The sequence below is a fragment of the Marmota monax genome, unplaced genomic scaffold (assembly GCF_021218885.2).
Source record: "Marmota monax isolate L192 unplaced genomic scaffold, Marmota_monax_Labrador192_F-V1.1 WCK01_AAM20220418_F8-fsc00038, whole genome shotgun sequence".
NCBI classification, from domain to species: domain Eukaryota; kingdom Metazoa; phylum Chordata; class Mammalia; order Rodentia; family Sciuridae; genus Marmota; species Marmota monax.
In genome coordinates this window covers 6,273,738-6,285,644 of record NW_026692498.1, presented here as the reverse complement: position 1 = coordinate 6,285,644, position 11,907 = coordinate 6,273,738, and the positions used below count along the sequence as shown (strand labels likewise).

General features: G+C 47.2%; 1 protein-coding gene across 4 annotated transcripts; it reads right to left on the bottom strand.

The window, feature by feature from the left end:
* Positions 1-1,310: 1,310 nt before the first annotated feature.
* Zdhhc24 (zinc finger DHHC-type containing 24) lies at positions 1,311-11,723 on the bottom strand. 4 transcript variants are annotated; one of them, XM_058579461.1, is made up of 4 exons: positions 11,390-11,723; positions 9,968-10,245; positions 6,869-6,925; positions 1,311-1,599 (listed from the first exon to the last, which is right to left on the bottom strand). In XM_058579461.1, exons 1-4 carry the CDS (start codon positions 11,668-11,670, stop codon positions 1,436-1,438), a joined length of 780 nt encoding a protein of 259 aa, XP_058435444.1. In that variant the 5' UTR covers positions 11,671-11,723; the 3' UTR covers positions 1,311-1,435. The 4 variants fall into 4 exon arrangements, with proteins under 4 accessions (XP_058435444.1, XP_046301118.1, XP_046301114.1 ...); XM_046445162.2 differs by having other exon boundaries at positions 1,422-1,599; positions 9,931-10,245; XM_046445158.1 differs by lacking the exon at positions 1,311-1,599 and having other exon boundaries at positions 4,541-6,925.
* Between the last annotated feature and the right edge of the window lie 184 nt (positions 11,724-11,907).

Below are 11,907 nucleotides of genomic sequence, written 5' to 3'. Positions count from 1 at the left end.
CTCAGGAAACTATGGCAGAATGACAAATTCAAGGCCTGCCTGGGCTACTTAGTCCTGTCCCAAAAAAAACAAAAAAAAAAGACTAGGAATGCAGCTCAATGGTAGGGCCCTTGCCTAAAGTGTGTGAGGCACTGAGTTCAATCCCTAGTACTGCAAAAAAAGAAAACAAAACAAACTTTATATATATAGGCAGGGGATGTAGCTCAAGTGGTAGCGCGCCTGCCTGGCATGCGCGAGGCACTGGGTTCGATCTTCAACACAACATAAAAATAAAGATATTGTGTCCACCTAAAACTAAAAAATAAATATTTAAAATATATATATATATATATATATATATATATATATATATATATATACACATACATACATACATACACACACATATATGTGTGTGTGTGTGTAAATATATAAAGTCTACCATCTGGACAAGTGCACATAAAGCAACATAAAGCAAGAAACAGTGTATGGTCCCCAGTGCACACACTAGCAAGGGCTCCAGGAAATTGTGTACATTAGGCAAAGTTTATGTCTTCTTTCTTAATATTTATTTTAAAACATGTCTCCACTTAGTAATATGGAATTAGGCAGTTTATAACAAGAAAATAGCCTCTCATTCTCTTGAACTGCCCCCAGCAACAATCACTTCAATTTTATATATATATAAAATTGTTGATAGACCTTTATTTTATTTGTGTATGGTGCCGAGAATCAAACCCAGTACTTCACATAGGCCAGGCAAGTGAGCCCCAACTTCAATTATTTTTAAAATATGCTTATACTATTCTTGATTGATTTATCAATCTCAGATACTACCTGTTGACTCCCCATTGTAGCAGATGAGTATTTAGCTCTCGAGACAGCACCCCTCCTTCATCTCTAGTTTTTAGGCAAATCAATACTCGCTATCAAGATTGCCATTTATATTACCATGTGAAAATTATTCACTGCAAAGCCAAAAATTGGGCTAATACCCCAGCACTGGGAAAAAAATTAGGGGCTATAAATAAATCACCTTTTTTGAAACTTTTTTTTATTTTTCATAGGATTAGTAGTTGCCCTTTTTTCTTTTTAATTTGCTTAGCTTTCTAATATACCAATTGCTAATTCTTCTCCAGCCAGTCTGATGATTCCTCTTTCTTCTGTACTCTTCCTTCCCAGAGGACTGTTTGCTCTCCAGGAGAATTCACTTTGTCCCTCTCCAGGGCTAGATTCCTGACTCCAGGGGTCCATGTCTTCTTTCTTAGTTCACCCTCATTTGGTGGAATATATCCATGGGCACCTTCTTTAAAAAGTCACTGGAGTTAAAAATTATAAGTCAATGCCTGTCTAAACATTTCTTTCTTTAATGCACATGTGATCACAGAATCCTCGGTTGGAGGTCACCTTCCTACAGGCAGTGCTCCTGTATTCTAGCTTCCATGCCATTCTCCTCCTAGTTGTCTTTTCCTCCGAGATTCTGAATGTCATGACATACCTCATCCTGTCCTTGTTGTTTGTTTTGCCACTGAGCGGAGACAGATGTGCATCTTTTGTTCCAGGAAATTGTATTACTGCTGTACCATGGGTGATTTCCTCCCCTTGATTTCTCTGTTCTCTCTGGAATGACAGTTAAGCCCAGCATCTGATAAATGATCATCCCAGAGAGGACAATATTGAGCTTGAATTTCTTCTCTATTCTCAGATTATCGTTTTGTTTTCTGAGAGCTTTGTTGACTTCTCTGAATTTTTCAAAATGTTTGTTGCCTTAATTCTCAATTCTTTGTTCTCCATTTAGTCCTGACTGTGGCTTTCCCCCACCACCACCACCCAGTGCTGGGGATTGAACTCAGGACCTCATGCATGCTAGGTAACTGAGCCACACCCAGCCCACAACCTTGGTATCTTTTCAAAGATGAATTTTCTTTTCTTTCTCTGAAATTATCTATAGTATTTTATCAGCATTTCCCGAGTTTCAGTTTTTTGGGGGTTTCTCTTGAGCTCACATGCTCAGTATAATCTACAAATAAACCACCCTCTCCTTCCTCATGCCAGAATCAGCAAGGGAAAATGCCTGTTTCCAAGCTGGGTAGGAAGGTATAGGAAAACCTCCTCTGAGAATTTGGTAGTGGGATGCAACCTGTGGCCTTGAGCATGCTAGGCAAGTGCTCTACCTCTGAGTTACACTCCCAGCCCACTCCTGAATTTTTTAACCCCAAACTAGCCCCTGAAAAAGAGTTTACAACCTGGATTGACAATACTTGGGTTGTACTAAGAATACTAACTAAAAATTTAAAGTGGTGTAGGACTGGTCATCTGGCAACTAACAAACACATTTCTTCTCTGGAGGAATTTATGTTTAACCAAACCTCAGAACAAATCCCATTGATAAAATTCCAAAAAATAGGGCTGTGGCTGTGGTTCAGTGGTAGAGGGATTGCCTAGCATGTGTGAGGCCCTGGGTTCGATCCTCAGCACCACATAAAAATAAATAAAAATAAAGGCATTGTGTCCATCTACAACTAAATATTTAAAAAAATCCAAGAAATAGGAACTTATAGTCAAAAGAAATTGTAAGGGCATGAGATATAATTGACCAAGAACCAGCATAAGCAATAGCCAGAGAAACCCGCCAAGACTTAAGGTATAGGGATATAAAGTGTTTTATTTTTTTTTTTCTTTTTGTCTTTGTTTTCAATGCACTTAAAAGAAAAAAAAAAACCCTAAACTTGGAACAGAAAGCAAGAGAATATATAAAATGATCAAGGTGATATGAAAAAGAACCAAGTAGAACTTCAAAAAATGAAAAATTATTCCATATGTAAAACTCAGTGGATGAATTGTTAAAACCACTTTATGGAAAAAAAAAAATAACAGCCAGGTGCAGTTGTGCAAGGTTGTAGTCCCAGCTATTCTAGAAAATGAAGCCAGAGAAAGATCACTTAATCTCCTGGACAACATAATCAGGCCTTGTCTCTTAAACAACAAAAAAAATCAATAGACTGATTTAGCAGCTGAAGGCAGACTTACCTATAAGACAGTTCTGTAGAGATTCTCCAGGATGTCCAGAAAAAAGGAAGGAAAATATTAGTTATTAAGAAATCAGAAGGATGGAGTAGGGAGGTCTGATAAGAGTTCCAATAGGGACAGAAAATATCTGAAGATGTAATGACTGAGAAGGTTGTGGAACTGATGAATGACCAATTCATAGAATTAGAAAACCCAACAACTCTTTTTTTTTTTTTTATTTTTTTGGTATCGGGGATTGGACTCAGGGTCATTAGACCACTGAGCCACATCCCCAGCCCTATTTTGTTTTTATTTTTTTTTATTTAGACAGGGTCTCACGGAGTTGCTTAGCGCCTCACTGTTGCTGAGGCTGGCTTTGAAATTGCAGTCATCCTGCCTCAGCCTCCCAAGCTGCTGGGATTACAAGCATGCTCCACCAGGCCCGGCTAACAACTCTCATTTGGACAAATGAAAAAATTAACACATGGGCACATCACAGTAAAACCTCAGAAGACAAAAAAAAAAAAAAGCAATTGGAGCCAATTGTGGTGGCTCAGGAGGCTGAGTTAGGAAGATCACAGGTTCAAAGCCAGCCTCAACAAAAGTGAGGTGCTGCACAATGCAGTGAGACCCTGTCTCTAAATAAAAAACAAAATAAGGCTGGGGATGTGGCTAGGTGGTCAGTGCCCCTGAGTTCAATCCCCAGTAAAAAGCAATTGGAGCCAGGCACAACCCTTATCTGTTATCCCAGACACTGGGGAGGCTGAGGCAGGAAGATCACAAATTCAAGGCCAGCACTTAGAGACCCTGTCTCAAATGAATTTTTAAAAAGGGCCAGAGAGGGGCTGGGGATGTGGCTCAAGCGGTAGCGCGCTCGCCTGGCATACGTGCGGCCTGGGTTCGATCCTCAGCACCACATACAAACAAAGATGATGTGTCTGCCGAAAACTAAATAAATAAATAATTAATTTAAAAAAATAAATTAAAAGGGCCATAGATATGACTCAGAGGTGGAGCACACCTGGGTTCAATCCCCAGTACTTTAAAAAAAAAAAAGAAAGAAATTCTTCAAAGGAATAACAATAACCAAAAAATAGATAACTTATTTAACAACAACAATGGAGACTAAGAGACAACAGAATAATATCTAAAATACATTGGAATAACTATTAATGTAGATTTTTATTGCAGCAAAAAAACTTTAAAAAGTACTACAAAAGGTATAATCCAGGGCTGGGGATATAGCTCAGTTGGTAGAGTGCTTGCCTTGCGTGCATAAGGCCCTGGGTTCAGTTCCCAGCACACACACACACACACAAAGGTATGTATAATCCTAGCGACTTGAGAGGTTGATGCAGCAGGACTGTGAGTTCAAAACCAGCCTCAGCATCTTAGTGAGGCACTGTCTCTAGATAAAATATAAACAAGGGTTGGGGAGGACTGGGGTTGTGGCTCAGTGGTAGAGCGTTTGCTTAGCACTTGTGAGGCACTGAGTTTGATCCTCAGCACCACATAAAAATAAAGAAAAAATAAATGCAACAAAAAATACATCTTTGTGAGAAAAAGTATAAGTTTATTTTAAACATCCAATGAAGCGATACACCATATTCACAAACTGGAAAATTCAATTTTATATAGCCGCCAGTTTTCCCCAAACTGATCTATACAGTTAGTGGAGTTCCGTTCATGATCTCAAAGGGGTATTTACTGGTTTAACTTGACAATCTGATTCTAAGCTTTCTAAGGGAGGACAAGGGCTCTTGGTGGATGACTCCCAGAGGACACAAGGGTAGATAAAATGGCCAGTGGAATAAAATACAAAAATTAGTCACGGCATTCAGAAGATCACTATGCAACAAGGAAAGAGGGCGTCCCACAGCTACATGCAACAGTTTAGATACATCTCAGAAACATAATATTGAGAGAAAGGCAAGTCATGTAAAATTCAAAAACATGTAACTAAAAATCCAAGCAAGGAATGATCAAGACATCAAGACAGGACGCTGTGTCCACCCCCCGCCCCCCAGGAAGGGGACTAAGAAGGAAATGGTGATTTTTTTTTTTCTCTGACAGGTGTGTGGGGTACTATATAAATATGCTCTTGCATTTCCTCACTATTAAGTAAAACCATGAAAACCAGATATTCTGGAGGGTGATGAATGAGATGCAGAGGAGGAAAGGCAGATCTGCCAATGTTTTAAGTTCAGCACAGAATGCCAGGCACACCAGGCTCCTAAACTCTTTTACAAAGTAGCAACAGAACATGCCTCCTGAGAAAAGCAATGACCACTGTGGGCACAGGCAGAGGCTGTCAGGCAGTGGACTCTTCTGGGGGTCCAGGGAGGACCTGCCGTGTCACAGGAGGACCCCAGCATTATCTGTGGACTTTTGGTCCAGCCCTCCTCCCCACCCCCAGTGCTCCAGAGATCAGAGCTTCTCTGTTTTAGTTTCTCCTGCAGATAACCCTACCCCAGCAGGGTAGCATGTGGCTGCAAGGGGTGGATGGGGCTGGCAGGGAGGGCACCTAGCAGCTCCTGATACTGACTTGGCATCGATCTCCACTGTTGGCCCAAAGCCTCACCTCACCTTCCATAGTTCTGGTGAATTCTTGAACCCCACCAGGGCTTTGGGGGCAGTTTGGCTTGCCTCTCCACCCCTTCCTTTGGGAAAATGTAATTTCGATTTCTAGTTCTCTGCATAAGACAGTGAACAAGCCTCCAACCACCCTCCATCTTTCAAAATGTCAGATTCTTTGGTCTACTGCCGTCTGTCTGTTTCCACCTTGTAAACTTATCTTTTTTTTTATTTCTTTACTATCATCTTAGTGATACTCTGGCAGTAAACATTGATTAGCTTGTGTGTTGAAGCTGCCGCATTAACGAGCAGCTCCCAAGAGGCCACAGAGCAGCACAGGCCTATGCCTTCAGGTCACCCTTCATGGGCAGTAACACCCCAGCTGATTCTTGGCCTAGATTTTTCTCCCACTCACTTCCTTTGGCTGTGCAAGGGTGAAGGCAACAGTACAAAGACCTGGGTTCCCATTCTGCTTCCTCCATTTACTACCCCATTGACTTGTCATGGCAACCAACAGCTTTACACACAGAACAAGAACCCAGCCACTGAGCTACGTCCCAGGTCAGCTAAGAGCTTCCATGAAACTGCTGTTGCAGAAATGGCCTGAAATATTACGTGCTGATCCTGGAAAACATGTTCAGATTCTACCACCCCTACCCCACCAGGGCGAAAGGACACCTAGGCCCCTCAGACACCTAGTTTTTTGGTGATTTTCAGGCATGACAATCAGAGGAACCAGAAACAGCAGCCAGGGTAACAAAGTGAGGGACCAGAAACCCAGTAAAGATGGAGGGAGGTCAAGGACCAGATGGGTACCTTATTAGCCTGGCAGAGAGGCAGCCAAGCAGCCTGGGCAGCCTCTTGCCAGACCCACCTCTGCAACCATCTGCCCAAAGAGGGAGAGATGGAGGGGCCTGAGCCCTGGGCAGGGTGTCCAGGCTGGGCAGGAGCAAAGCCAAGGAAGGGGTTGAGGTTACTCACTGCTGACTTTAAGGGCCAGAAACGAAGGAATTTTCAGCCCACCTCCTGCTCCCCTCTGCCCACTTCAGTTCTAACTCCCACTGAAGTCAGGAAGCCATGAGTCCCACATCAGCTGCAGTGTGAAAGGTGATCCCATCCCCAGGCAGTGGGGAGGCCAGGAAGGGCCAGAGCCAGACAAGGGCCCAACGGGGCCCCAGAGCTGCCTGCAGGTTGTGGCAGGGGCCCAGGTCATAGGAATGCTGGCCTCGAGCCCATTCCCACGTGGTCTGGCCCCGCAACAGCAGCATCCCATGGAAGAGCAGCCCAGCCCCACACAGCAGCGCACCTGCTACACACGTGTCCATCACGAAGGCCAGGGTGAACTGGGCCAGAGACACTCTGCCTGCAGGGACAAGCAGAAAGAGTCAGGGGCCAAAGTCTGGCCCAGCCCTCCCAAAGCCCAGCTCCGGCCCACCCTCCACCCCTACCCTCCACCACAAAGCAGGCCTCATTTCTCTATTCTGTCCAGCCTGTGCTGGGAACCAGGCAGATGGCCGCTGCCTGCATGTGATGTTTATCCATGCATCACAAAACTTGGTAAAAACTTGGGGAGGAGATGGCCTCTTGGCTCTCAGACATCAAACTGATCTTGTCTCAGTTAATTACAGCTGTCATCTGTATCTTAACAGAAAAGAACAACCTTTTACTATCTTGGCCACAGCAAGCAAGAAGTACTTGCTGCATAAAGAACAAGAGAAGCTAGACACAAAAGGTCATGTGTCCTGTAATCTCTGTCTGCAATGTCCTGAACAGGCAAATCCACAGAAACAGAAAGCAGCTTAGTGGTTGTCAAGGATGGGGATGGGGGAAGAGGGACGGCTGCTTAAGGGGTTCTTTTTAGGGTGAAAATGCTCTGAAATCAGTGACAATGGTGGCACTGTGTTCACTGTAAATACACTAAAAGACACCAAATTGTAAAATGGCTAAAATTATTAATTTTACTTCAATAAAAGAGAGCCTGAAACAGAAGAGATGGAGGGCAAACATACTGAGGGGGCAGGGGAAGCGGGTTTTTTTCTATTTTGATAAATTGGAGAGAACAATTTATTTGCAGGTTCCAAGGCAGGCAAAGGTGCCATGAGACGGGTAGGTCTGCATTCTGCAATCTCAGAAAAAAACCCAGGCTGGACAAGCAGATCTGTGAGTAGTGAGGACCTGGGGGTCTCCCAGGACCCCAGGAGTGGCTGGAACTGCCAGAGTATGTGAAGTGAGAAGACAATGTCACCAAGACCCGAGAGTGGGAGGGTCCTTGGGCATCAGATAAAAGAGAACCCAAGCCAGTGCAGCAGTGTGCCTGCAGTCCCAGGTATTTAAGACACTGAGGAAGGAGGATCACTTGAACCCAAGAATTTGAGACCAGCCTGGACAACATAGTAAGAACCTGTCTCTAAAGAAAAAAGGGGAACCATAAAGGAAGGTAGGAAGGCCCAAGTTGGAGGCACCAACGAGACCAAGGGCAGAAGTTGTCAAGGATGGGGCACTCAGCAGTTTTTTAGTCTGAACAGTCTCTTAAAGCAGAAAAGAACTGGAAAAGTCCTGTGGCTTTGTGGCGACAGAGTCTGGGTCTGTGGCAGTATCAGAGGACAGCTGGGGACAGAAGTAAGGTCAAAGCAGTTGGAAGAATAAGGGAAAAACAGCTATGAGTCTAAGGAAGTCCTTCTGGAAGGTTGCATGTGGACCAAAGAGCACAGAGGACATGTGGAGCAAAAGGTCTGTACAAGGTGAGAAAACCCAAAGGAAGCTAGTGGAGGGAGTGGGGTGCAGGGCAGGGATGGGACACCACCGAGTGGGCTCAGAGAGGTCTCTGAACAGGTAGGGCACCAGGCCTGAGGAGCTAGGGGCAGTCAGACGGGCTTGAAGAGCTGAAGACAGGACGATTTGGGATGTAGCATCTGATGTCCTGTTCTCTCTATGATGGCCCTGGGGACAGGAGAGCTGCAGTTGTTGGGAGAGCAGGCATATGAGAAAACAGGATGGCCAGGCACAGGTACAAGCCTGTTGAGGTCAGCAGCCATAGACATGGTAGGGTACCAACCTGCCACAGAGGACCGTGTATCTCTGGCAACTCTCAGAAGCCAGGGCCAGGAAGATACAGAGCAAGGACGCTGCCGTGTTGGCAGGAGACTGGTGAAAACTGAGGGCTCTAGGCTGTGCGTGGGGCAGTGAAGAGGGGATGCAGCAGAGGGAGAGAAAGTGACAGCCAGGAGCCTGCAGGGCCCAGAAGGTCGTGGAGCAGGAGTCACAGAGTGCAAGGGTGAGAGATGGAGCAGAGGAGAGGAATGGAAGGCAAAGAGGGATGACGATGGGTGGCTTTGGAGGTGACACATTTGGCATCCTGACAAGGACTGCAGTTTGGATGTGGGAATAGGAAAAGGAAGTAAAACAAAAGTCAAGAACCTGAGGCCTTTGCAGACCTTCAGATGCTCTTGATGTCAAAGGGCCCAGGGCTGACAGAGAGATGGGGAGCTGAAGCCAAGTACTCAATGACGAGTAGTGAAGAGAGGAGGCTGCAGAGACCACAGGGAGGAGCAACTGGAGCACGGAGTCTCAGTGGAGGCAGGGGGCAACAAGGAGGGTGTAGGAGGGCTGGTCAGGGAGCTGGTATGGGCAGAAGACTCTGACAGTGGACCTCTGGAGGTCCCTGGGGCAGAGCTGGGCTTGGAGTGGATGAGGAGGCACAGCAACTTCTCAGAGTGATCAGGAGATTTCTAACTACAGAGCAAGGTTACAGAGAATCCTAAAAAGGTCAAGAAGGATTCAGGAGAGAAAGCCCACTACATTCTAGCCAGGAGGGAACAAAGACTGGAAGATCAGGGGTGGGGTGGGGCTTTTATCTTGGTGGTGTCGGAACATGCATGTCATCCAAAACACAGCATCTCAAAAGCCTCCTGCTCCTAGTCTTCCCTCCCACCTCCCAATGACTGGGTTTTCCACTGCCTAGATCTTTCACCCATCGTCATCCCTCTTTGCCTTCCATTCCTCTCCTCTGCCCCATCAAATCAGAGCCATCTCCAACACCAGCATTCAGGGCCCTCCACCCTCCGGTCCTGGCCTACTGTCCCAGCCTTAATTCTCACAATTCTCAAGATGCCTTTGCTCTTCTTGGGGGCCTTTGCTCTTGTAGTTGCTATCACCTGAGTGCCCACCACCCAACCACCCCTATGGGCTCCCACTGCTCTTTCCTCCTCTGCCAACAAGTCCTGCAATCCTTCCTGATTCTCTCAACAGAACTATCCCTTGTCTTGGGGCACTGTTGAGTGCCAGCCTGCCTTTACCCCCATAAATGACAGAAAACCAACAGGAAATCCCACCTCCCACCAAAACAGCCTTTACTTCCTGGCCCAATACCTTCCTGAAGCAAGGCAGAGGCACCCAGGCTCCCCACCTGTGAGCAGCATGAGCCAGGGCAGCAGGAGGAGGGCAGCAGTATGGAGAAGTGAGTGGGCCCGTAGCAGAGCTGACAGGGCAGGGCCCAGCAGCACAGAGACGTGGAGCAGGACACCAGCACCATGCAGCAGCAGGCACAGGAAGGGCCGGTAGTTGCGGAAGCCCACGCAGCGGCCCAGCAGACGGCAGTGGTGGTCCCGGCGCAGGATGCAGATGCGGCAGGCAGAGCAATGCCCACTGCGTGGTGGCACCTGGCTCTGGCACTGGTAGCAGTAACTGCAGGGAAGGAACCACAGGGTCAGTGCCCCAGGTCTGCCCATCCTGGGGAAGCAGAACAGACCCACCCCCCGCCAAGCCTCAAGTTCCTCTAAGCCTAAGGTTCTTCACAGGTAAATGCAGGCCCACCAAGACTCCCAGACCCCTCCAGTGCTACCACCGCATTGCCAGCTCTGACCTCTCTGCCCTCGTAATACCCAAAAGCATACTTCTCACTTCCTTCACCTTGGTCCATATCACCATGAACTGTCCTCTGGATTACTGCAGTAGCTTCTTGACTGGTCTCCTAGATCCTCCCCTTCTCTTCCCTTCTAGTGTAGTCTCACCCCAGCTGCTAGACTCACCCTTTTAAAGCTTAAGTCATGCCCCTCCTCTGCTCAAAACCCTCCAATGGTTCTCCATTTCTTTTCTCCTCAAAAGCAGAGCCTTACATCTCTGTCATCTCTTCCCCTCTCACTGCACTCCAGCCACTCTGGCCTTACTGCTGTGCCTGAAACATGCTAGCCATACAACTACCCCAAAGCCTTTGCATGGTTCTGTTTCCTCTGCCTGAAACACTCTATCCTCAAATTCCTACACAGCTAATTCTTCATTTCCTTCAAGGCTTCACTCAAATGAGATCCACCTTGACAAACTATGTATTTTTTTTTTAACTTCACTTGTTAATTGTAAATTGTAGCTGTATATATTTAAGGTGTACAAAGTGTTGTTATGACTTCTAATACAATGCAGAATAATTAAATCAGGGTAATTGACAAAACCATCACCTCACTTACTTTTTGTAATGAGAACTGCCACTTAAAACTGAAACTTGAACTCCCTTTACCCTGCTCTAATTCTTGTTTCCACATCAGCACCGTCTAACATATAATTTGCTTACTTATTGTGCCTGTAGTTCATTATCTGCCCCTCCCGCAAGTGATCGATTCCTGGAGGTTGAGAATCTGAAAAGTACCTTCCACCCAGGAGGTGCTCAGTACGTATTTGAGTGAATGAGCAGTACTTATTTTGGTTCTTCCATGCCAGATCTTACAGGAGTTAACAACCCGCCTGCTAAAGTAATCTGGTTCTAACACCCAGGTCGTGGAGCCCCTCCCCTGTCCGAGGCTCCCGTTTCTGCCCCCAGACCCCGCGCCCCACTCACGCCCAGCCCTGGCCCAGACCGCGGCCGGCCAGCATCACGCCCCGGATGCTGGGGTCCGAGCGCAGGAACAGCCCCACGTTGCCCAGCAGGTTAAGCAGCTGGAAGGCGGCCAGCGCCAGCTGCAAGGCCCGAGCCAGGGGTCCTAGCGGGGGCGGCCCGGGACCCAGCACCAGCACGTAGGCCAGCTCCAGGCTTACGACAGCGGCCCACAGCGCCGTGAGCACGAGAGGCAGCCGCGCGGGCGCTCCCTCAGCGCTCCCCGCCGCCCAGGGCTGCCCCATGGTCCGGACCCACCGGTCGCGGGATCCCGAGGACCCGGAGCTTCCGTGTTGGGGCGGAGATAGAAGCAGACGGACGTCTGCTACGGCCAATAGAAATCGGAAGGAGTGCAGTGAGCGCGGGACTCAAAGGGACCGTCCGCAGATGCGGAGAGCTGATTGGTTGGGCCAATGCTCGGAATCTGGTTGGCGCTAGAGTCCAGGTGACACCGCGGAGTCGTCGCCCCGCCCGCCCGCCCG

Excerpts from the sequence above, each read along its gene's own strand:
- Zdhhc24 (XM_046445158.1), bottom strand. The coding sequence starts at position 11,670 with ATGGGGCAGCCCTGGGCGGCGGGGAGCGCTGAGGGAGCGCCCGCGCGG. Across the intron at positions 10,246-11,389 it reads GGTCTGGGCCAGGGCTGGGC|TTACTGCTACCAGTGCCAGA; the intron begins GTGAGTGGGGCG and ends CCTTCCCTGCAG. Across the intron at positions 6,926-9,967 it reads CTGGCTCATGCTGCTCACAG|GCAGAGTGTCTCTGGCCCAG; the intron begins GTGGGGAGCCTG and ends TTGTCCCTGCAG.